This window comes from Sus scrofa, chromosome 7, assembly GCF_054392235.1.
Source record: "Sus scrofa isolate SSC_HxYL_T2T_F1_AM1 chromosome 7, Sscrofa_HxYL_maternal_Yorkshire_Landrace_v2.0, whole genome shotgun sequence".
Lineage (NCBI taxonomy): Eukaryota > Metazoa > Chordata > Mammalia > Artiodactyla > Suidae > Sus > Sus scrofa.
In genome coordinates this window covers 87,174,548-87,200,029 of record NC_139389.1, presented here as the reverse complement: position 1 = coordinate 87,200,029, position 25,482 = coordinate 87,174,548, and the positions used below count along the sequence as shown (strand labels likewise).

Genomic DNA, 25,482 nt, shown 5'->3' with positions numbered 1-25,482 from the left:
CTGGGAAACTCCACATGCCATGGGTACAGCCCTAAAAAAGCAAAAAAAAAGAGAGAGAGAGAGAGAAGGAACTACCGAAGCAGGAGCCCTGTTCTATAGGCTCTATAAGCCAATAGAACAAATTTCTAAAATCGTATTATTCCGCATACAAGGTTTCAACACCCTCTATACTCATCTAATGTATCTTATTTTCCTAACACACCATCTATCCAGCCAGCCAGCCATTTGTTATTGAGTCAGGCAATGGCTAACAATCACAGATGTAAATAATAACGTCTAGAACTCAAAGATAAGTTAGTCACAGTTAGTGATTGTCCTTTAAGAGTTCAAACCATATAATCAAGTAATCATAATATAACATGTGGCATATAATATAGAATGCTCAAAGTGCTATACATCATTTCTTAAATATTATCTCCCTGAATATTTTTTTCTTTAATACAGTTTCTTCAGTCTTGGATGCTCTCTTCTATATTTTACATCAAATTTATAAGTAGCTAACCAGTATTTTATTAAAAGATGTTCAATATTACAAATAAATGAGTGCAAATTTAACACAATTAATTACCATGTTGACTATCAGATATAAAAATTGTATCCCAACTCAGAAATAGGCACTTAAAGCAGAAGAAAAAAGGACACTATGAAGATTAAAAATAAAAATTAATGAAATAGAAAAAAAAACATACAAAAGATGAGAATAAACAAAATCGAGTTCTTTGAAGATTTGTAAGAGACAAAAGAAAGAGATAAGGTACAAATAAACAATACCCGCAGAGAAAAAGAACATTACTGATACCAGAGAAAGTAAACAAATAAGGAACACATTACAAATATTTAGGGAAGTACAATACAAAATATCAAAACTGAATCAAGAGAAAGCTTAAATGAGTCAATCCAATAAACATTAAACAATATAAATCAGTAATCTTTCCATAAAGAAAAAGGCAGGTGCTGATAACTTTACAGGCAAGTTCTAAAAAAAAGATAAAATGATTTTATATAAACTTTTCAAGTAAATATACAGGAGGAATGTTCTTTACCCACTGAATGAGTCTAGCATAACTTTAATACCAAAATCAGACTAGAATAGGTATGGAGTTCCTGTCGTGGCTCAGTGGTTAATGAATCCGACGAGGAACCATGAGGTTGCGGGTTTGATCCCTGGCCTTGCTCAGTGGGTTAAGGATCCAACATTGCCATGAGCTGTGGTGGAGCTGTGGTGTAGGTTGCAGATGCGGCTTGGATCCCGCGTTGCTGTGGCTCTAGTGTAGGCAGGCGGCTACAGCTCCAATTCAACCCCTAGCCTGGGAACCTCCATATGCCACGGGAGCAGCCCAAGAAATGGCAAAAAGACAAAAAAAAAAAAAAAAAAGACTAGAATAGGTGAAGAAATAGAGTAGAATCCTGAACTAATATCACCTGTGACCCACAGATATTAGATCCTAGATATTACACAAGTGAATCCAGCGACGTATTAAAAAAATACGTGTCTGGAGTTCCCGTCGTGGCGCAGTGGTTAACGAATCCGACTAGGAACCATGAGGTTGCGGGTTCGGTCCCTGCCCTTGCTCAGTGGGTTAACGATCCGGCGTTGCCGTGAGCTGTGGTGTAGGTTGCAGACGCGGCTCGGATCCCGAGTTGCTGTGGCTCTGGTGTAGGCTAATGGCTACAGCTCCGATTCGACCCCTAGCCTGGGAACCTCCCTATGCCGCAGGAGCTGCCCAAATAGCAAAAAAGACAAAAAAAAAAAAAAAAAAAACGTGTCTTGACCAAGTAAGGCTTATACCAAGAAAGCAAGTTTGGTTTTTTTTTTACTTCTGGGTTTTTCTTGGCCATGCCCATAGCATGTACAAGTTCCCAGGCCAGGGATCAAACCCAAGCCACAGCAGTAACACTGAGTCTTTAACCACTAGGCTACCAGGGAACTCTCAAGTTTGGTTTATTAATCAAAAGCTAAATACTCTAATCCACCACATTAACAGATTAAAAGAAAAAAAAATAACTGGCCATATCAATAAATGCAGAAAAAGCATTAGCTAAAATACACCTTTGCATGATTAAAAACTCAAACAGGCTTGAAATCTAAGAGCAGGCGTATGTAAAAACCACATAAAAAACATCTTGGGAGTTCCCCTTGTGGCTCAGCAGAAACAAATATGACTAGCATCCATGAGGATACAGGTTCAATCCGTGGCCTCGGTCAGTAGGTTAAGGATCTGACATTGCCGTGAGCTGTGGTGTAGGTCACAGACCTGGCTTGGATCCTGTGTGGCTGTGGCGGAGGCTGGCAGCTACAGGTCCGATTGGACCCTAGCCTGGGAATCTCCATATGCCATGCATGTGGGCCTAAAAAAGAAAAAAAAAAAAAGAAAATCCTCCCTCACATTTCCCCTTTTCCCACAAGGACATTAAGAGAAACTGTTATAAAATTTATCACTAGAACCTAAAGAAAATGAATATCTAGTTCTCTCTGGTCTTTCAGCCTAGTAACACTACTGGAACAGTATTACTGTCATCTTCAACTATGATAAGGACCACCCCAAAGGATGACAGATGGGGAAATGGAAGAAGGCTGGTTCCCAAAGACTTTGTGGAGGTGCTATTCCTGCCCTGGGATGCCTATTGCCTGAATTATTTTAACAGAGAGAAATAAACTATTTTGCATAAAGAAAAAAAGGTATGTGGCAGGGGGTGGGGGAGTATTACTCTAATGGGTTGAAGTGATCCTAAAATCAAGAATCCAAACCTGAAGAGTATGAAGCAGGCCAAACTACACAGTAATTTTTTTTTCCAAACAAATTTAATTCTGTTCCAGCCCCAAAGAAGGGGAAGGACCTAAATTTTAAAAATAAAATAAAAATTGCTCAAAAACTAAGCCATTAAAAAATTAAGCCCCCTCCCTTAGCAATAAATATTGAAATGATATATACACATGAGGCTCAGGAAGGAGGCAAGAACTGGAACCTTGGGGACCGTCCCATGGCAAGGTCCCAACACCTCTACCAATTCCATGCTCTTTGCCTGAAACACAGGAGAGCAATGAAAAGAGGCAAGAAAGATATACCAGGGACATGTGTGGCCCCAGAGAGAACCAGAGAGCGAATGAAGGGACACAGTGTCTTATAGGGCAGAGGAAGGGAAAGTTGTCATCTAAAACGTCCCCCCAATTCTAGCCGAGTCACTGAATGTGGCTGGTCCAGCTGCCAAGTGCCCTTGAGCATTATCTCTTCACCTCCACTCCCTCTTTGGCATGCAATCCAAGGAGGATTATTCACACTGTGGCCGAGATGCCACTGTGGCAGCAGCCTGGCTGCTGGAGCCCTGAGGCTTCCCATTCACCACTAACAGGAGGGGCGTCTCCACACGAACACTGGAAAAGGAATAGTCCTGGAAAAGATAAAAACACAGAGGCTCGTTACAGATTCTAACATGGAAGAAACTATAGCACAGGGATATACCACCTGTGACTTTCTCCTCCTCCTCTCTGCTCTCCTCAGTAGATACACCCTTTATTTCCACCTCACACTAAACAAAACTGAGCTGACACAGGGAATGTAATTTTCCAAGTTTTCAATCTTCGGAAGAAAAATATGGGTCAAGTACGGTGCCAGTGCTGTCACTGTAAGAATGGGACAATTCTCTTGATTCAAAAAGGACAGGATCCTGGCAATACCCAAAAAAACAAGGGTCCCATCAGCTCTACAGAATCTGCCCTTCCCACAGAGTTTATCAACAATTATAACTAATACACACAGCAGCCAACCAGAGCCAATGAAAAGTCTGAGAAACTCTTGGATCAAGTTTGTAAGGCCATAAACTGATCTGTCAAATATAAATCAGACTTACTTCTTCTTTTATATCAGGAAGAATTAACAAAATGTAAACACTGTCCTAATAACAGAAGATGTCAGGTCACTTTATCAGTTCAAATGTATTTTAAGCTGTAAACATGCTGTTTGAACCATGAGGTTGAGGGTTCGATCCCTGGCCTCACTCAGTGGATTGAGGATCCAGCGTTGCCGTGAGCTGTGGTGTAGGTCACAGACGCGGCTTGGATCTGGCGTTGTTGTGGCTCTGGTATAGGCCAGTGGCAACAGCTCCAATTGGACCCCTAGCCTGGGAACCTCCATATGCCTTGGGTGTGGCTCTAAAAAGACAAAAGACAAAAAAAAAAAAAAAAAAAACTTTATCCAAAAAATACTATTCTACTTAGAGTGTAAAGAAGGTTCTTTTAAGTCAAAGTAAAGAAGTAAACTGAAAAGTTCTCATAAATCAATTTTTTGATGACATCCTAACAGGAATATAGGCAAGCAACCAAAAAAAAATTTATAAAAGGATTATAAATAGTCAGTAAACATATGATAAAATTTTCAGCCTCACCAATAATCAAGAAACCAAAGCCAAGCAATATTGATACTATACTTTTCATATAAAAGCAGCAAATAATTTTTCAGAGGTTTCTATACAGAGGTGCAAACAAAACTAGAAAAAAACAATTACTCATATCCACTGTTGGTAATAACTGATACAACATTCCAAAAAATAATTTGGTAATATGTATCAAAAGTCTTAGAATTCTGCATACTCTTTAGAGCCAGCATTTTATCTTAGAAATTCACTTAATTTCTTTAATAAATTAAATGTATTTAATAATCATGGATATGGGCCGATATAAAAATATTTACTATGGTACTTTTATAATAAGAAAAATTACAAATAATATAGATCTGAGATCAGCAAATTTTTTCTATTAAGAGTCAAATAATAAATATTTTATGCTTTGAGGATCATATGGTCTCTGTCACATAACTATTCAATTCTGACACTATAGTGCAAAAGCAGCCACAAACAACAACAAATTAGTGACTTTGTTTTAAAAAAAAATTAGTTATAGACACTGAAATTTTAATTTCCTGTAATTTTCATGTATCACAAATTATTATTATTCTTTCAATTGTTTGATTTAAAAATACAGAAACCATTTTTGGCTTACAAGCCAAATAAAAGCAGGCAGTAAGTCAGATTTGGTCAATCAGCTATAGCTTGCTGACTCTTCATCTAAATGGGGAAAATGTGGTTAAATACCTAGAGTAAATGAATCACTGTGGGCAGTAAAGTTCTTAACACAGTGTTTAGCAGTCAGTTAAGTTTCAGTTAATTTTAACTAACATCGCCACCTCTATGAGTTAATTCAAAACAATGCTGCAGAATGTAGAAAACCATGGGAAATGTTCGCAAACATTTGCATATAATATTTCATTCGTCATTTAAAATATACATAGGAATGCGTGTATATATGTTAAGAAAAGACTGAAGGTTTACATAACACACTGTTAATAGTAATAACATCTGAATGACAATATTTCGGCCCATTTTTTTTTTTTTTGTCTTTTTGTTGTTATTGTTGTTGTTGTTGCTATTTCTTGGGCCACTCCCGCAGCATATGGAGGTTCCCAGGCTAGGGGTCAAATCGGAGCTGTAGCCACTGGCCTACGCCAGAGCCACAGCAACGCAGGATCCCAGCCGCGTCTGCAACCTACACCACAGCTCACGGCAACGCCGGATCGTTAACCCACTGAGCAAGGGCAGGGACCGAACCCGCAACCTCATGGTTCCTAGTCGGATTCGTTAACCACTGCGCCACAACGGGAACTCCTCGGCCCATTTTTTTTTTTTAATGTATTTTGATTAAAATAACTGGCATATAATATTTTGTAAGGTTAAGGTATACAATGTGGTGATTTAATACATTTATATATTGCAATATTACCACCATTGCATTAGCTAAAATCTCTTTCATGTCACTTAATTATCACTTCTTTTTGTGGTAGGAACAATTAAGACCTACTTTCTAAGCAACGTTGAAGTTTATAAAACCATATTACTGCCTATAATCACTATGCTGTGCATTAGATCTCCAGGACTTATGTATGTAATAATTGCAAGTTTGTACCCTGAAACAACATCTCCCCAACTCCCCCATCCCCAAGGCAACCAGCATCCTACTATCTGTTTTCAAAAGTTTGGCTTTTTAGATTCCAAATGTTAAGTAATATCATATATATCTGTGTTTCTCTGTTCAGTCCATTTTTGTCTACCATTAGTTTTTTAGTGGAAATAAAAAACTACTTTTTAGTATAACTTTTAGTAAAACATAAATTATATATATAGACATATATGTGTATGGATATATATCATTGAACACACACACACACACATATGCATTACTTCACATATACTTTTTGTTTGTTTGTTTTGTTTGCTTTTTAGGGCCGCACCTGCAGCCTACAGAGGTTCCCAGGCTAGGGGTCCAATCGGAGCTGTAGCTGCCAGCTTATGCCACAGCCATAGCAATCCAAGCCGGGTCTGCGTCATACACCATAGCTCACGGCAACACCAGATCCTTAACCCGCTGAGCGAGGCCAGGGATCAAACTCGCAACCTTGCGGTTCCTAGTCAGATTCGTTTCCACCGCACCACGATGGGAACTCCTACATCTACTTTTTAAAAGAGGTAAACTTGGTCCCTCTTCCAGAGCCCGTTAGCTGAGAAAGAATCCTAGCCATCACTCACCTTTCCCTTGTGCTGAATTCGATGAAGCCGAAGGTTAGGTTCGGGGATGGCTACAGAGTCCCCAATGAGCACTCCCCAACTCTGCACCATATTATACACCATCACTGCACAGCAAGGTCCATCTGAATCTACCAGGCCAAATGTACTGCCAGGTTAAGATGAGTTGAGAGAGAGAAAAAAAAAAAAGGGGTGGAGGGGTAAGTGGACAGGAAAGAAAAGCAAAACTAGTGGTTTTAAAATACCAACAAAATAAACATGTTTTCTTACTTACTTAGAAATCCTACGATAGGTGCCATCATTCACTATGTACATCTGAGTGCTCATCTGTCTCAGATATATAATATCTTTAGAGACCATGCACAAGACCCATCAGTCTGTCATTTTTCCAAGAACTTGGGACACATGCACATGGAGGCCATTCAACAAATATTAATAACGAACTAGCTCAAAATGTTGCGGCTGAACATTTCCTGCTCTATCCATTTAACTATCACAACTTTCATCCTGGTCTCTAACCATAACTGTCAATTTAATTCCACAAACTTTCATGGAAAACATATAATGTGTCAGGTATTGCACTTAGTTGGGAGTGAGACACCAATCTAGCTATGAGCAAGCTTACTGGTCTAGCAGTATCAGACAATTAAGCCATCACTTACAGTACAACTGCAATAGGTACTAGAATAGCTTTTCCCTGTGCTGAATTCAGTGAGGCCAAAAGCAGGACTGTGGGAGCCAGAGGAGAAATGTCTAAATCAATGGAGAGCCAGGAAGGTTTAACACTCAAACTGAATGTTAAAGGACAAAAAAACTAGCTACGTTAAAAAAGGAAAACTAGGAGTTCCGGTTGTGACTCAGCAGATTAAGAACCCAACTAGTATCCACGAGGATAAGGATTTGACCCCTGGCCTTGCTCAGTGAGTTAAGGATCCGGTGTTGCCATGAGCTATGGTATGGGTGGCTGATGAAGCTTGGATCTGGAATTGCTGTGGCTATGGTGTAGGGTGGCAGCTACAGCTCTAATTCAACCCCTACCTAGGAACTACCATATGCCACAAGTGCAGCCCTAAAAAGAAAAAAGAAAATAAATAAATAAATAAATAAAACTAATCCTCAGTGGAAACAAAAAAACCTCTGGGGGGAAGGGAAGAGGACTTAACTGGGAAGGAACATGAGGGAACTTCCTGAGGTGGTGCTAACATTCTCTATAGGTGTCTGGGTTACATGGGTGTATGCATTTGTCTAAACTTAACAAATATTCACTAAGATTTGTACATTTCATTGTATGTAAATTTTACATAAAAAGAAGAAAAGTATAAACAGATACTGAACTCCAGTTAATGACTGCATGCTTAACCATTTAGAGGAAAGTTTACTGGTGTGTGCAATTTACTTCAAAATGCACCAAAAATAAGAGAGATCAATAGATGAACAGGAGTATAGATAAATATGTGATAAACTAAGTATAGTAAAATATTAACAGTAGAATATAGGTGGTTGGGTACACAAATATCCACTATAAAATTCTTTCAGTTTTGCTACATATTTGAAAATTTTTATAATAAAATGTTGGGGGAAAACTGTAATCTATATCAAAAAGCAAGCACAGTAACTGTGTAAAGACATAGAGGCATAAAAAGAGCTATTCTGAAACCTACAAAATAATCCTATGGTTGGAACAAAAGGCACAAGTGGGAAAGTGACAGAAGATAATGGATAGAGGTAGGCAGGGAGAAAATCATAGAGCTTTTGTAGGCTAAGCCAAGCTAAGGAATTAAAACTTTATCCTAAAAGCTACACAGTACCAGAAAGAAATTTTAAATAATTAACAGCAATGGCCAGAATGCATCTGGGAAAAATTTCTCCGCACTGTGGAACACTAGAGGAAAAACAGGGAATAGGGAGACTTGTCTGGAGAAATGTTAAGAGGCTAAATTAAATTAGAAGACACAAGAAAGTAGGAACTAAAAGGCACATCTATTGGACTTGGTGACTACCCCAACGCAGGACACTAGAGAAGTCTAGAACAATTTTCAGAAGTCTTAAGGAACTGAGGAGAGGTGGTACCACTGATTGACAAAGAATTCAGGAAGTAGAAGCCCACTGAAAGAGAAAGATGAGGTAAGTGATTCTGAACATACTGAGTTAAAGAGATTTCCAACTACACCCCAGAGGTAGCTGGATACAAGAATCCAAAACGTGGAAATGAGGCCTGCTGAGATAAACCTGCAAGCACAGTGTAGGCAGCCAAAGCCTTAGGTTTATAGGACATCACCAAACAAGATGACCTATAAATGAGATGGTGAAGAATCGGTGCTCATGCCATCACTTGGCACACCTGAATTCACAGCAAATACTGCAATCAAGCACAGCATTCTCCTGGGAAACCATTCAAAGCCTCAGAATCCTTCTACACAGGGAGTCACACATCACTGCCAAGTGATCAAAGGTAGCATCTATTTGTCATTCTTACATAGAGAGAAAAGAGGAAAGGAACAAAAACAGAGTCCTTCTAGAACTTTATATTTAGAAATTGGGCAAAAAAAAAGAGAGAAAAACCAGGAGGTGGCAAAATACTTGTTCTCAAGGGCCCCTAAATCTAACTTCTATTGATTTCTTTCTCATTCCTCTTAGCTCTAGGATCTGCTCTAGCAACTAAACTTTTTTCAACTATCTTCTTGCTCTTCAATTCATCAAACAAATACCCCATGAAAATGCCATGAAGGAAAATCAGGCATACAATGGGAGTTGTATTTTGTTTTAAATGGAGCAGAAGAGATAGGAAAGGGAATAGTGAGAGATAAGTCAGAACATTATAGAGCCATGTAGTAGAAGCAACTCAATCAGACATGGTGATTCCAGAAAAAAAAAAAAAATTTTTTTCAGTAGAAAACAGAAAAAGGAAACCAGTCAACCAGGGATTAGAAAGTCCCTGAAGGAGGAGTTCCCGTCGTGGCGCAGTGGTTAACGAATCCGACTAAGAACCATGAGGTTGCGGGTTCGATCCCTGCCCTTGCTCAGTGGGTTAACGATCCGGTGTTGCCGTGAGCTGTGGTGTAGGTTGCAGACGCGGCTCGGACCCCGCGTTGCTGTGGCTCTGGCGTAGGCCGGTGGCTACAGCTCCGATTCAACCCCTAGCCTGGGAACCTCCATATGCCGCGGGAGCGGCCCAAGAAATAGCAACAATAACAACAACAACAAAAAGACAAAAGACAAAAGACAAAAAAAAAAAAAAAGAAAGTCCCTGAAGGAAAAGAAAATCATGGACTTGGAGAAGAGACTTGTGGCTGCCTGATGGGAGGGGGAGGGAGTGGGAGGGATCGGGAGCTTGGGCTTATCAGACACAACTTAGAATAGATTTACAAGGAGATCCTGCTGAATAGCATTGAGAACTTTGTCTAGATACTCATGTTGCAACAGAAGAAAGGGTGGGGGAAAAATGTAATTGTAATGTATACATGTAAGGATAGCCTGACCCCCTTGCTGTACAGTGGGAAAATAAAAAAAAAATTATTAAAAAATAATAATAAAAAAAGAAAAAAGAAAAAAAAGTCGCTGGAGGACCAAGGAATGATGGCGCTGACTAAACCCTAATTTTTCAAGAGTTAAAAATTTTCTAAACAAATATTCTTAACTCATTTCTAACCGCTAGATTATAAGCACCTTTCACTTAGGTGTGTTACTTTTTTTTTTTTTTTTTTTTTGCTCCCTACAACATATATAGCAGATGATCAATAAATATCTGCAGAATAACATCTGAGAGAATCAGGCCTTAAATTCAAACTCAAAGCTCACCTTCCAGAACTGCTTAAGCATATCTAAGTCCAATCAGGACTTAGAATTCTACCTCCTTTAACTTGTATGATCATGTAAACACAAAGAGGTAAGAGAACTTTAAGGTTTCCCTCTGTCATATTAAAAAAACAAAATGCAGCTGTCAAATTTCAGCTTCAAATGTAGGAGACCAAAGAACGCCAAACTCAGGAAAAAAACTGTTGGTGACAGACTCTACAAAGAGATTGCTAGACATCACCTAGACAATACCTGCTCTTGGGACAGTCACAGAAAGAACACAGAACTCACTAATCTCCAACCACTAATAAAGTCCTCAACTTTGAGAGTAAGGCCAGGAAATGACAGCAATTATTTCAAAAGGATGCACAAGAGAAGGCAAGGGACACGCACAAGGGGACCTTCTCCTCCGTGGTGAGGCTGAACACCACCTTTCCCAGGACCACAGCTCCACTGTTTACACCAGGCTGCAGAGCACTCAGTGGCTTGCGCTCCAGGGTCACCTTCTGCCCAGAGGCTGACTGATAGTGCCCATCACCACAAGGGCCTAGATGGGCTAGGCGCAAGCTTCCCAGCATGCTCTGTAACTTTTTGGTCTTCACCTTTCCCTGCAAAGGAAAAGGAAATAGGTAAGAAACTGGCAAGCAGTCATCTCCTTGAGAATCTAGTCCTCCCCTCCCAGCTTCTCACTATACAGGGTTACTACCATTGAGGCCTATTTTATTCTTATTTTACTGACTTATAGAAGAATAAAGAAGTAGGATTCAGCCTTTAGATCTTTACCTTGCTCTCAAGGAGGCTGGTTAATCTGTTTAGGAAATCCAGGAGTTGTTGCTCTCGTTGCCGGGGCTCTGGCCAGGCAGGATCCAGTGCTGCAGCCCGAAAAAAGCCCTCCAAAGCCTCCCCATAATTCTCTTCATATTTATGTAGCTGCATAAGACATAACCAAAAGCCTCCCAATTATAAGTGTATTTAACACAAACAGCACAGGCTAGGGATCTAAAGAAATAGTTTTCCTTCCCAATCATTTTCCTATTCTACAAATGAATAGCCTCAAGAGCTAGTAAAACCTTACATCCTTCTTCCTGGCCAAGGCGATTACAACCCCAAAGATGGAATCACTTCAAAGAAACTAACTTCCAAACCCTAAAACAGTTAAGTTGCACATACTGGGTGAAACTAATTTTATGCTTACAATGAACATTTCAGTAAAGCCTTCTAAACTGTGTCCCCCATCCTCTACTGACCCTCCCACCCCCTCAAGCCCCTTTTCCTTTCCCTCCAGATACTTCAGTCAAACTAAGATAGCTTTTCCTAGAAATAACCTGGCTTTCTTCTGTCAGTTTGTACCCAATCTTGTTCCTATGAATACTCAGTTATCCTCACAAGCCAAGACCTAGATGTCTTATTTATTCAATCTTGAGATGACCACTTCCCAACACAAATGATAGTATTTTTTTTTACCGTTGCCCTATTCAGATGAAGATCAGGATTGCTGGAAGCTGTCCTGTCAACCTTCTCCTGTAGTAGGATAAAAAGATCATCAGTGGCTCTTGTCTCAGTCTTAAGGATGACCACACACACATGTCCTAAACCTCCTCTCCCTGGAAAAACTTAACTTCCTTGCTTTTCGAAATGTTTCCTATACCCACATAGTTATACAGTAACTGCTTATATGGTACATATTACCCAGTCCCTGAAACTTCAAGGATGTAAGGGTTTTGTATGCAAACTTTAAAATATGAATATAAATAATCCATGCAGAAGTATAAAAACAGGAAGAAATATAGGATTAATATCTGACAAGAAAATTTTTAATAATGAGATACAGTATAAATGAGGAAAGAAATGATGTTGATTTAATGCATTTCCTCTGCCCATGAGCCCAGCTCCAGATACAAACAGAACCATGTTTCTATATGCAAGCCCCCTTAAAACACACAATGAAAGTCAAATTCTGATTCTCTAAGATGGCCAGAAACCATATAATGGTGCAGACAAATTTTTTATGAAGAAACTGATGGCTATGTTCATGCCTATAATCACTTTATTTTTTAAAATCTATTAAATTCTATTTTGCTGCACACTGCAAAAGCATAAACAACATAAATCAAACTGTTTAAATGGTTGGTTCAAATATGTTTAAAAATGTAGGTCTGAGTGAAGAAATTAAAGTGTTAAAAACAATTTTTTTTTTTTTGGATCCTTTTAGGGCCGCACCTGTGGCATATGGAGGTTCCCAGGCCAGGGGTCGAATCAGAGCTGTAGCTGCTGGTCTATACCACAGCCCCAGCAATGCGCGATCTGAGCCACATCTGTGACCTACCCCCCAGCTCATGCCAAAGCTGGATCCTTAACCCACTAAGCGAGGCCAGGGATCGAACCCACATCCTCATGGATGCTAGTCAGATTTGTTTATGCTGAGCCATGATGGGAACTCCAAAAAAGGAACTATTTATCAGAAGCCAAATATAAAACTTTAAAGGCATATGATGCTTTAAAATGTAAACATTTATCAGATTAAGAAACTAGAATAAAATATAATCCCTCTGCCTGAAAAGTTCCCTCATTAAAAAAAGAACAGTCCCACTGGCTACACAGGTTGGGTTGAGTTAAATGCTGCCATTAAGGCTACAGTGAGAAGCATAGTATGTGAGGAAATCATATTTGTCCTTTTGAAAAAGCATGTTCTTCTGTCATGAGTGAGTCCCATCAAGTGAACTGTAGTTATCATCACCCCAGCAAGGACAGACCATAATGCACAAGTGTATGGCTACACCAGAGTTTAACCAGGGTAAAATGCCAAACAAATATTATAAGAAGTGTACTTTTTTTTTTTTTTTTTTGCTTTTTAGGGCCACATCCGCACCATATGGAAGTTCCCAGGCTAGGGGTCGAATCAGAGCTACAGTTGCCAGCATACACCACAGCCACAGCAACAAAGGATCCGAGCCACATCTGCAATCTACACCAGAGCTCACAGCAATGCTGGATCCTTTAACCCACTGAGTAAGGCCAGGGATCGAACCCACATCCTCATGGATACTAGTTGGATTCATTTCCGCTGCACCACAACAGGAACTCCCAAGAAGTTTACTTTTTAAGAAATGAATTGAAATTTTTTGAAATATGAAAAACGGTTGAATTTTCTAAAGCTATAATTCCTGTAGCATTCTGTAATTTAAAAATTGAGCTTATTAAAAATGGTTATCTAGGAGTTCCCGTCGTGGCGCAGTGGTTAACGAATCCAACTAGGAACCATGAGGTTGCGGGTTCGGTCCCTGCCCTTGCTCAGTGGGTTAACGATCCGGCGTTGCCGTGAGCTGTGGTGTAGGTTGCAGACGCAGCTCGGATCCTGCGTTGCTGTGGCTCTGGCGTAGGCCAGTGGCTACAGCTCCGATTAGACCCCTCGCCTGGGAACCTCCATATGCCTTGGGAGCGGCCCAAAGAAATAGCAAAAAGACCAAAAAAAAAAAAAAAAAAAAAAAAAAAATGGTTATCTAGGAATTCCCGTTGTGGCTCAGTGGATTAGGACTCCAACTAGTATCCATCAATCCCTGGCCTCGCTCACTGGTTTAAGGATCTGGTGTTGCTGTGGCTATGGTGTAGGCCAGCAGCTGCAGCTCCAATTTGACCCCTAGCCTGGGAACTTCCATATGCTGAAGGTGAAGCCCTAAAAAGAACCCCCCCAAAAATGGTTATCTATGTTCTGCACTTCAGCTTTATGAAAAATAAAGCTTCTGTGGGAAGGTAGAAAAGAAAAGATAAATGAATGGTCCCTAAACTGCAAACATGAATATAAGACAGCTATATTTCTTACTCTGCAATTCAGAGTAAAAATAAGTCATGCTCAGCTTAAAAGCAATTCTCTATGTCAAGAGAAAGCAAAAGAAGGTGAATATGAGGCCTAGATATGAAGGGTCAAAAGGTCAGTATGAACTTTGTAACAATGAGCAGTCAGGCACTCAAAGTCTGAAGGAAACCCCCCTGCAAGTGGCTATCAATATAAAATTGCATGAAAGCCTAAGTGAAGCATGAGCTCCAGTGAATTAATCCCTAGGAAATAATGCAGAATGGGCTACATACCATTTTCTTTCTTAGTTTATGGGAAATCCAGAGCCATACGATCTAATGGTCAATCTGTGGATGGTGCTTAATTTATTCTTAAGTATCAAGAGTTTTTATTTTTTCTTTCAAAATGTACACAAATATTATTAAGCTATTGTAACATGGACTTTTTTCCCATTAAAAAAGATGAACATGTTAGGATGGGCTCTATAATTTGATTATACATGCCTGTAAGAAGTCTAGACTGTTCAAGGAGCTGAGGCATATGCTGCACATGGTTGCTAACACTCAAGTTATATGAAGAAATACATCAACTCTGCAGACCCAGCTTTACCAAACCACACACACTGGATGCCAGCAAACACTGCCCATGCTGCTTGCTAAAAAGCTACAAGTAAGACTGAATGATACCTCTGCTACTGTTGCTGCCTCTGTATATCTGGCCTGGGTGACCATAAATACTTACTGCTTGGGCATAGGCACTGAGGGCTTGCTGGGAGATCTTAGGGTTCTGGCCAGTATTGAAGTAAAGAGAAAGGTATGCATTCCCCAGAATATCTGAAAGAAAAACACAGGGTTTCTGGTTCTACATATTAGGAGCTTAAAGTCGCCAGTCTATCCTAACAAGTAAAAAGCTAAACAGACTGAAAAATCCACAATTCTTCTCAGATGCATAAGAAAAGGGAAAACGGAGTTTCCACCATGATACAGCAGAAACGAATCCAACTAGGAACCATGAGGTTGAGGGTTTGATCCCTGGCCTGGATCAGTGAGTTAAGAATCCGGCGTTGCCATGAGCTGTGGTGTAGGCTGCAGACACAGCTTGGATCTGGCGTTTGCTAGGGCTCTGGTGTAGGCTGGTAGCAACAGCTCCAATTAGACCCCTAGCCTGGGAACCTCCATAGCCACAAATGCAGCCCTAAAAAAGACAAAAATACGAAAAAAAAAAAAAAAAAGAAAGAAAGAAAAAGAAAAGGGAAAACACAGGGCAAACAACTGCCCCCAAAACTGGAGAGACAAACAGGCAAACACAGGGAGTTATGGCTTACCAAAGCAGAAACTCCTGCGCTGCCACAGGAAAAGGGCTGGGGGAGGAAAACCTGAACTGAAATTGATGAATTTTGGAGGCTCAGTATGGACAAACCTGGGAGGTAAAGGCTCCAGGGCTCCCGGTCAGAAGGGAGACTCCACAATATTGTGAGATTTTACCTCCAGGAACTTAACCAGATTCTCACAGAAAATATCAGAGAAAAATACCCTCATACTACCAGCAGAAGGAGGAGACAAAGGAACTATTTTAAAATATCCTAAAGCACTCCATTCTTTTTTTTTTTTTTTTGACCACACCCACAGCATATGAAAGTTCCTGGGCCAGGAATCGAATCTAAGCCACAGCTGCGGCAACACCAGATCCTTAACCCACTGCACCTGGCTGGGGATTGAACCTGCACCTCAGCAGCAACCCAAGCCGCTACAGAGACAATGCTGGCTCCTTAACCCCCTGTGCCACAGATGGAATTCCTGAGTACTCCATTCTTAGCAAAGCCTGCCCTCAAGACAAACTACTTAACCAGAGCCCAACTGACCTAAAGAAGGGAAAAAACCAACTTCAGCTGATTCTAGCTTTCCACATGGAAGAAAGGGAAAGGAAATACCCAATTCCAGCCCACTCCAGCCAACCTCTCCCACCTAAGGCAGAAGCAGAGAAAAAAGCTAAGAAACACAGTGATGGCTCATCTAAGAGCCAAGTTCAAAGCATAACTATTTTGGTCACCCTCAAAAGTCTGTATGAAGGGCCCCATGTTTGAAACAAATCAGTGATGACACTATACTTAGCATACCCCAAATTCCACTGGGAAAAAGGCAAACGAGGACCCAACGGAGAAACTTCAACAGACGGCACTTACATCCTGCCCTGCTTATGTAAAAACATACATCTCTCTTCAATGAAAAGGTTCAAGAGTTCCTAGAACAGTAGTTCATCAAAATACACCTTTTGGGCTTCTTCAAAGCAAAGACACCATGGCTTCACACTCAGAGTCAGTCTCAATAGATGGGCTCCAGATGATTCTGGTGTGCAGCCATGGCTGAGAACCACTGCTCTAGAAACCTGCTGGAGATTTTTGAGAACACTCACACCAGGAGCGGCCATCAAGGATGTCCATCTGCACAGCCAACTTAGCCTGCCGGACACTGTCCATGACATGGCGAGAATGTTCATCTCCAGAGTCAGTCCGCAGCTGACGAAGCACCATTGACAGGTTTTGAAGGGAGACTTTGTTCTTGCACTGCAAAGAAAGCCGGCATATACTCAACCTTACTGATTCTATTTCCCCTTTCCAGATCTATTCTATCTCAATCTTCTTCTGATTTTTCATCTTAACTCTTCCTGCCGGGAGTTCCCATCATGGCTCAGCAGAAACGAATCTGATTAGCATCCGTGAGGACGAAGGTTCGATCCCTGGCCTCACTCAGTGGGTTAAGGATCCGATGTTGCTGTGAACTGTGGTGTAGGTCGCAGACACAGCTCGGATCTGGCTACAGCTCTGATTCGATCCCTAGGCTGGGAACCTCCATATACCGCAGGTGCAGCCCTAAAAAGACAAAAAAAAAAAAAAAAAAAAAGAAAAGAAAAAAAATTCTTCCTGCCATCTGTATCTTAGACCCCTATCTACATGCATCAACTTTATTTCTTATCTACCCCTGAATCTGACCCATCTCCAGTCCCTGTTCTCCTCATCTAAGTCTGCTCCCCTACCCTTCCTCCCTTCTGATTCTGTTCTCCTAGTTCCAATACAGTCCTACCCTGGTATTCTTTCTGCTAGGGAGACTCTGCTAGAGAGACTAGGGAGACTTCTGCTAGGGAGACTCACAGAACCAAAGAAATCCCATTCTTCCTGTTTTCTGAGGGAGGGGATAATGGGCAGCTCACATGGGTGAGGGCTCCTGAGAAGCAGGTGTGGGCAGCTGCGACATCCCCTTTCTTCCAATACACCTCACCCAACTGGTTCCAGGCTTCCACCAGTTTGGGCTCCAGCTTCACAGCCTTTGACAGAAGCTCCTCAGCCTTAGAGCTATAGTCAGGAGTCACATTCAGTGCCTTCCCAGTTAGCATCAGAACCTGTGCATTGCCCTGGATAGAACCTAGGAGGAAGGGAAAAGATAAAGGAGAGTGGAAAACTAGGCAGTCTTACAGGTAAGACCAAGGTGCTCTCTCTCAAGGAATAACCCCATGCCAGCTTTATGAACAAACCATTGATTGAAAACCTACTACATGCAGAATACTATGTTAGGAAAGAGGGTAACAAAGAAAGCATTATCTCTACCTTTGAGGGGCTTACAATCTAGCAGAAAGGACAAAACATATACAAGGAAAATTAAAACAATGAAAAAGAGCATATGGCATACACTCAATAAACGGACTTTAAAATGTGAAAAGGAAAAAACACAGATACTCCAGGGAGAAAAAAATGATGTAAACCATTATAAAGAGGCAGAAATACATGTGGCCTGTTCACAGGAGAGTGGCTGGTTCAAACTGAATGAAACAAAAAGTTGCTCTGTAAGTAATCAGATATAAGGGTGGGGGGAAAAAATAGACAATGGACACTTGAATACCAGGTAAAAGGGTTTAGATTTCAACCGTCAATAGCAGGACTCTTTGAAGATACTTGAGCAAAGAGGTAGACAAGGCTTGGTATTAAATGCATGAAGTAAGGACTCAGAAAGATAATGGCCACGGTCATTATTTAAGCTGATTTGGAAGTAAGAGAAATTAGAAGCAGAAAGCCCAGGTAAGAAGATTACTGCAATAGTAATCAAGCAAAAAATATGCTCTTTTTTATTTCATGGCACTTGGAGTTTAGAGAACTGAAAGGTTGCCATCCCGCACAGGCACTGTTAGCAGAAATAGTCTGTGGTACCATCTTGTAGGAGCCACAAACAAGACACCAAAGAGTCTGCAGAGAGAGAGAGCAAAAATCACATGTGGCGAGGGAATGGGGGTTGCATACTCTCTTGGGACTCATACCTACTACTTCCTCCATTTGCTGCAGGGTCTTCTCCATCTCTTTCCGCACATCCTGTTGTTTCCTCCCAGCATCCTCAACACTATGTGTCTCGAAATAGCACTCTCGAAATGTATAGAGCTGATCCACCAGTTCCTAGGAAGTATAAGGATGAAGAAAACACCAGACAAGTAAATTTGAGACTGGCTAGCTACACCAGCTTTTGGTCTAGAAATGCTGATTATCTATCTCAGCTAGTAATGACACAAGAGACAGGTGGACAAGTCTATCAAAACTCCACATATCCCGAAGGAAAGTGTCCCAAATAAAACAAAGTTAATAAGATTAGCCTATCCAGTACTGGTCCCCAAAGTATAAAGCTTTGATATTTACCCTGAAATCTAGACTTCTTAATAAAAACAATTCCTTATCCCTGATTTTTCCTATGCTGGTATCTGAAAATACATGACCTTCGTGAATATGATAAACATGTGAGAGTCATGTTTTCCATGACAAACAGACAAATTAAAGCTTGATAACCTTGGTTTTTTTTTTTTTTTTTTTTTTTTTTTGCAGTTTTGTTTCTTTAAATACCTGTGGGAGTTTTTTTGGTTTGGTTTTGGTTTTGTCAAGTCACCTTTTGGCACTCTTGCATTCTTTCCAAGTAAACATTCTCTTTTCTCTTTTAAATACCTCCATGCCTGAGCCTTCCTGTGACAAAAGTCAAAGCTTTTCCTTTATCTCTCCATTCTTTCCTAAAACAAAACAATAGCACGAAAGTATAATCCGACACCACTAAGTCTTATCACTACCTCCACAGCACATCCTAAATCCACCTACCTGTTTTCAGCTCTCTACCACTATCCTCAACTAAATCATTATCATTATTTGCCTGGACTACTTCCATAGCTTCTTAACTGGTCATCTTCTACTCTTTCCCATTTTCCTCACTATAGTTGCAGTGGCTTTACAGAAATGTACATCATATCACAAACCCTCCAATAGTTTCCCACTGCAGATAGAATAAAGTCCAACTCCTCATTATAGCCTAGAAGGCTGTACAGTATGGAGATCCCATTGTGGCTCAGTGACTGGTATCCATGAGGACGAGGGTTCAATCCCTGGCCTTCTCACTGGGTTAAGGATCCAGCGTTGCCGTGGGCTGTGGTGTAGGTTGAAGACGTGGTTCAGAGCCTGTGTTGCTGGGGCTGTGGCGTGGGCTGGCAGCTACAGCTCTAATTCGACCCCTAGCCTGGGAATCTCCATATACTGTGGGTGTGACCCTAAAAAGACAGGGGAAAAAAAAAAAAGACTGTACAATCTAACCTCCCACTACTCATCCTGCCACAAACTTCACTTCTTTTCACTCTCCTACAATACTTGAGCCTCACTGACTTTCATTCAGTTCCTCAGATCCACTAAGTTCAACCCCACCTTTACACATGCTGTTTCCTTTGCCTGGACATGCTTTCTCCAGACCTTTGCACAGTTCATTCCTCATCATATTCAGATCTCAGTTCAAATATCAACTTCTCACAGGGGCCTTCTCTGACTGCCCAAAAAAATCCCTTCCTCCTCTGCCCACTCTTAAATCACATCCCTACTTTCCTTCCTGGTACTTATTGGAAATTATATGGCCTATTCATTAATTATCCATTATCTGACTCCACCACTGGAATGTAAAGTCCATGATGGGAGGATCTTAATAATCCATTTCCTTTAGAGCTATACCTGAGCACCACAATAGGGCTTGGGATATGATAGGCTCTCATTAAATAAATTAGTGAATTTCCCTTTATCTTGAAAATACTATGTACTATACTTAACTTCAAGTCCTAGCTTGAATGAAGAAATTAGACTAGCACCTTCTGGAGCTAAGTTTTTCAAGTTTTATTGCGTGAATTATTTCTAGGACCCTAAATAAAGATTCTGATTTTAGCAGAACTCAAACTTCTGCATTCAAACAAGCACCTACTTTAATGATCTTAATAAAAATAATGTGTAAAACATGCTTTGAGAAATATCCTTTTTCCATTCCTTCCTCCCTAAAACGCCTGTAACAATGGAATACAGCTTACTACTATTCCCACAAATAGCATCACCACCATTCTTTCCTCTATTCCATTCCCCTATTCCATCCGTACACCTTCCCCTCTCAGGCCCAAGATACCCTAGATGCCCTCTACCTAGTTGTTGAGGGCATCTACCAGAAATGAGAGCAGGAAAAGACATTTAGTTGTTTAGGGCATCTACCAGAAATGAGAGCAGGAAAAGACAATTCTCAGCAAAAATTACAACCCGTTTCTTTTTGTCCTGCAATCAGCATGACTTCAAATTAAGAATTATAGAGGGAGTTCCCATCATGGTGCAGTGGTAAACAAATCCAACTAGGAACCATGAGGTTGTGGGTTTGATCCCTGGCCTCACTCAGTGGGTTAAGGATCCAGCATTGCCGTGAGCTGTCGTGTAGGTTGAAGACGTGGCTTCATCTGGCGTTGCTGTGGCTCTAGCGTAGGCCAACGGCTACAGCTCCAATTAGACCTGTAGCCTGGGAACCTCCACATACCTTGGGTGTGGCCCTAGAAAAGACAAAAAGACAAAAAAAAAAAAAAAAAATTATAGAGAAGGGAGTTCCTGTTGTGGCTCAGCAAGTTAAGAACCTGACTAGTATCTACAGGATGTGGGTCCAATCCCTGCCCTTACTCAATGGGTTAAGGATCCAGCATTGCCGCAAGCTGTGGTGAAGGTCGCAGATGCGGCTCAGATCCCACATTGCTGTGGCTGTCGAATAGGCTGGCAGTTTCAGCTCTAAGCCGACCCCTAGCCTGGGAACTTCTGTATGCCACAGCAGTGGCCCTTAAAAAAAAAAAAAAAAAAAAAAAAAAAAAAAAAAGGGTTATAGAGAAGGTTTTATTGTGTGTTTTTAGTTGTTATAGTAAAATGAAAGAAACTATTTGGATTTGTTGGTTTGTTTTGCCAAAGTGAACATTTTTAATAACTTTTTTTCCACATGGCAAAATCAATATACATACAGTGTTAAAATTTAAATAGGTACGTGTAAAAAATACAAAGTAAAAATTCCTCATAATCACTCCAATAATCTCAGAGGTACTGTTCAGTTTACCTTTTCAGGTTTTTTTCTATACATATACAAACATACCTATACAAACAACGTTTCTTTTTTTTTTTTTTTTTTTTTGCTTTTTAGGGCTGTGCTTGAGGCATATGGAAGTTCCCAGGCTAGGGGCTGAATCTAAGCTACAAATGCCGGCCTACACCACTGCTCACAGCAACTGGGGATCTTTAAGCCATTGAGCAAGGCCAGGGATCAAACCCACATCCTCATGGATACTAGTCGGATTCGTTTCCGCTGAGCCAGGACAGGACCTCCCAAAAACAATGTTTCTAATATGGAGCCAGGATTGAGCAGTCAGCCACAGTAGGGAATAAAGTTAAATTAATCCAAGTCAAATGGATGTGAGATAAAGTTCACACTCTTCTGCTCAAGAAACAAAGTAATCTCACCAATGTTTAAGCTTTTGCAGTAAAAACCTTTAAGAAAGTTACAAGCCTATCATCATAAGTCTAATGTTTAAATTGCAGGCTGTCTTGGAACACAAAGAAGTAAGTGTCGGAGGTTTAAGAAAAATCTCCAGTCATCAAAAGAAAGGTAAAGAGCACCAAGCAATTAATTAGCTCCTACCTACCAAGTACAAAAAACTTGTAGTCCCAGTCAATTGTGGACTGGATAGAGTCTGGAGCCTTCTGCATCAGACCCAAAACTGGAATTGTAGAGTATGCAAAAAAATCAAGGGGAGTAACCAGATTCCATGAGGTGCAAGCCATTACTGTGACTGTTGCCAATTTGAAAGCAGAAAAGTACTGAAGACCTGGCTTTTTGGGAGATCAAAGCAACTTGTGATAGGTAATAGCGTCTGCAGATCTGCCAAATACAAGTGTATTCTATTTGTTATGGGTGAACTAAGAAAAAAAAATCCTAAAAATGTAAGGGAATAAAGTTAGAAGCAATAAATCCTCTTCCCTACGGGACTGAAATTGGGTGCAGTCAGGTCACAGACAGGAGGTTCCAACATTCGGGCTACGCCCCTCCGCTGACCCGGCGGGCTCCCCTAGTCTACTGCGGCGGCACCTTCGCTGGTTGTTATAGTAACCACACAGACAGAAATAGCGTCGGGTATACGCCAAGAAATTCGCAGGTACTGCATTAACTGGGCTCTCTACTTTTTCCTGAGTAACAAAAGCGGATACAGACTTTAATCTATGGCCTCACCTGCAATTTCTGCAAGACCTCCTTGACTTCTCCCTCTTCATCAGCCATCATTTCCCAGCCACCCTCGGCTTCTCCGCCCCCAACTTTATAACCACAGAGACGCAAACCCGTCCCCATCATGGAGCCACAGCGACATCTAGAGCTCTGGAGGCTTACCTGCACCGGAGTAAAGGAGCTGGTTTTTACAGAAGGGCGTCGCTGCAAACCAACTTAACCCAACGTCTATAGCTCAAGGGGTATGGTCTGCAAACACCTTTGAGTTCATAAGGTTCTTTCTTTCCCAAATCCTGGAAACAAAATGTTTTCAGCTTAAGTGCATACATATTTCTGTTTCATATATTCCTATTTATTTATACAAGATTATAGTACCCCAAAAAAGAAAATAGGCTGAGACAACGGATGCCTGCATTTTAAGTTTAAAATGTTAAAGAGGGAGTTCCCGTCGTGGCGCAGTGGTTAACGAATCCGACTAGGAACCATGAGGTTGCGGGTTCGGTCCCTGCGCTTGCTCAGTGGGTTAACGATCCGGCATTGCCATGAGCAGTGGTGTGGGTCACAGACATGGCTCGGATCCCACATTACTGTGGCCCTGGCATAGGCTGGTGGCTATAGCTCTGATTCAACCCCTAGCCTGGGAACCTCCATATGCCGCGGGAGCGGCCCTAGAAATGGCAAAAAGACCAAAAAAAAGTTAAAGGGAATGCAATGCAATGGTAAGGTAACTTGTCTGAATGTTGTTTTCCAAACTTTACAGTGATTTTCTACACACGAGTAATTTTATCACTTTAAACATACTATTCTGGGGAGCTCCCGTCATAGCTTAGCAGAAACGAATCTGACTGGTATCCGTAAGAATACAGGTTCGATCCCTGGCCTCTACCAGTGGGTTAGGGATCCGGCATTGCTATGAGCTGTGGTGTAGGCTGCACATGTGGCTCAGATCTGGTGTTGCTGTGGCTATGGTGTAAGCCCTCAGCTACAACTCCAAATCGAGCCCCCTAGACTGGGATCCTCCATATGCCACCAGTGTGTTCCTAAAAAGACACATTATTCTAATAAATCTACTACACTTGTGGTGGTATCTAAAAGCCACAAGGAATTCTCTTTCTAGGGCCACTGCTATGGTGAGGGTTCCATTCCTGGCCCAGGAACTTCCACATGCCATGGGCATGGCCAAAAAAAAAAAAAAAAAAAAAAAAAAAAAAACCATAATTTTTAAATTTAAAAAAAATTTGCTTCCACGTACTCTATCTCTGAAAGAGACAAAGCACTGGCAACAGTCATTGCTTTCAGAAAGGGGAAATGAGTGGTAGGGGAATAGGGGTGAAAGGTAGAATTTTCACTGTGTGCTTTTTTGGTAGCTTTTGAATTTGTACCATGTAAATGTTTTAAACTCTTCAATAAATAGCTTTTTAAAAAGCAGCATATAGCAAAAAAAAAAAAAAAAAAAAAAAAGGCATGCAATAGTCCACCAGAGTTTTTCTTTACTTTTTGGTTGGTTGGTTGTTTTTTTGTTTGTTTGCTGTATGGCCCCACCTACAGCATGTGTAAGTTCTGGGGGCCAGGGATTGAATCCCAGCCATAGCCAAGCACAGCCACATCTGCTATGGCAATGCTGGATCCTTTAAACCACTGTGCCAAGTGGGAATAGAACCTGCAACTTTGCAGCAACCCGGGCCACTACCCTCAGATTCTTAACCCACTGAGCCATAGTAGGAACTCCTTACTTTTTAGTTTTAATTACAGCTTACTTATACATCAAACTGATTCTGTAAACCTAACGAAGAAAGAAGCAAAGTTTCAAAACAGAAATCATGAATGTAAATAATATTATTTCTTCAACCCACTTTCCAACAAAATTTTAAAATGCATAGGGAAGGGGAAAACTTTGTAATCTATTAAATCTGTATAATTATCAATGAAATAGGGAGAACTGTTTTGCTTTGTTTTGTTTTATTTGCTTTTTTTAGGGCTGCACCTGCAGTATTTGGAAGTTCCCAGGCTAGGGCTCTAATCAGAGCTGTAGCAGCCAGCCTACTCCACAGTCACTGCCACAGCAGCTCCAGATCCGAGCCTCATCTGCAACCTATACCACAGCTCATGGCAATGCCGGATCCTTAACCCACTGAGTAAGGCCAGGGATTGAACTTGCATCCTCACGGATACTAGTTGGGTTTGTAACCCGCTGAGCCACCACAGGTATCCCCTTTTAAACTTTTAAGTCAAGATTTTTCATCCTTTTTCTCAGACACCATTTTAACTTTGGGATACAGTAAAAAATATTTTTAAAGAGATTTTATATTCCATACTCCTAAAGAAAATATTACTTGCTTGCTAGTAAATTATATAAAGCAAAAATATCCACTTGCTTTTCTGCAATGACTAAATATAAAATATCCTCAAATGATTTTAGTTTGACTTTATTACCTAAAAAACAATGGAATTTGGCATTTAGGGTAATTTTTTTTTTTAAGGGGAAAAGAATAGCTTTATTCCTTTGCCAGGCAAAGGGGGACACAGCCAGGGCTCATGACTTCAAAAATTGTATGTCCGTCAGGGCAATTTTTTAAAATTCAATCCCTCATTCTACAGATGCAGAAACAAAAGCCCAGAAAGTTTAAACTCAAACATCCACAACTAATATATGGAAAAAAAGATAACTAAAACTTGGATGTTCTGCCTCCGCAACCAGTATGTTTTCAAATCTTGCCTCTAATAGGATGTAAAGTTACTGAAAGTGTCCTTCAA

The 25,482-nt window shown here is 40.7% G+C and overlaps 1 protein-coding gene across 4 annotated transcripts; it reads right to left on the bottom strand.

The window, feature by feature from the left end:
- Positions 1-486: 486 nt before the first annotated feature.
- TTC5 (tetratricopeptide repeat domain 5) lies at positions 487-22,809 on the bottom strand. Of its 4 annotated transcripts, XR_014810894.1 has the most exons (11): positions 22,735-22,809; positions 18,467-18,599; positions 17,369-17,580; positions 16,574-16,724; positions 14,903-14,994; positions 11,833-11,889; positions 11,152-11,298; positions 10,762-10,976; positions 6,577-6,721; positions 2,319-3,390; positions 487-1,307 (listed from the first exon to the last, which is right to left on the bottom strand). XR_014810894.1 is itself a non-coding variant. In XM_001929309.6 (10 exons), exons 1-10 carry the CDS (start codon positions 22,783-22,785, stop codon positions 3,271-3,273), a joined length of 1,323 nt encoding a protein of 440 aa, XP_001929344.3. In that variant the 5' UTR covers positions 22,786-22,809; the 3' UTR covers positions 487-3,270. The 4 variants fall into 4 exon arrangements, 2 of the variants coding, with proteins under 2 accessions (XP_001929344.3, XP_084825448.1); XM_001929309.6 differs by having other exon boundaries at positions 487-3,390; XR_014810895.1 differs by lacking the exon at positions 487-1,307 and having other exon boundaries at positions 2,785-4,119; positions 6,356-6,721.
- Between the last annotated feature and the right edge of the window lie 2,673 nt (positions 22,810-25,482).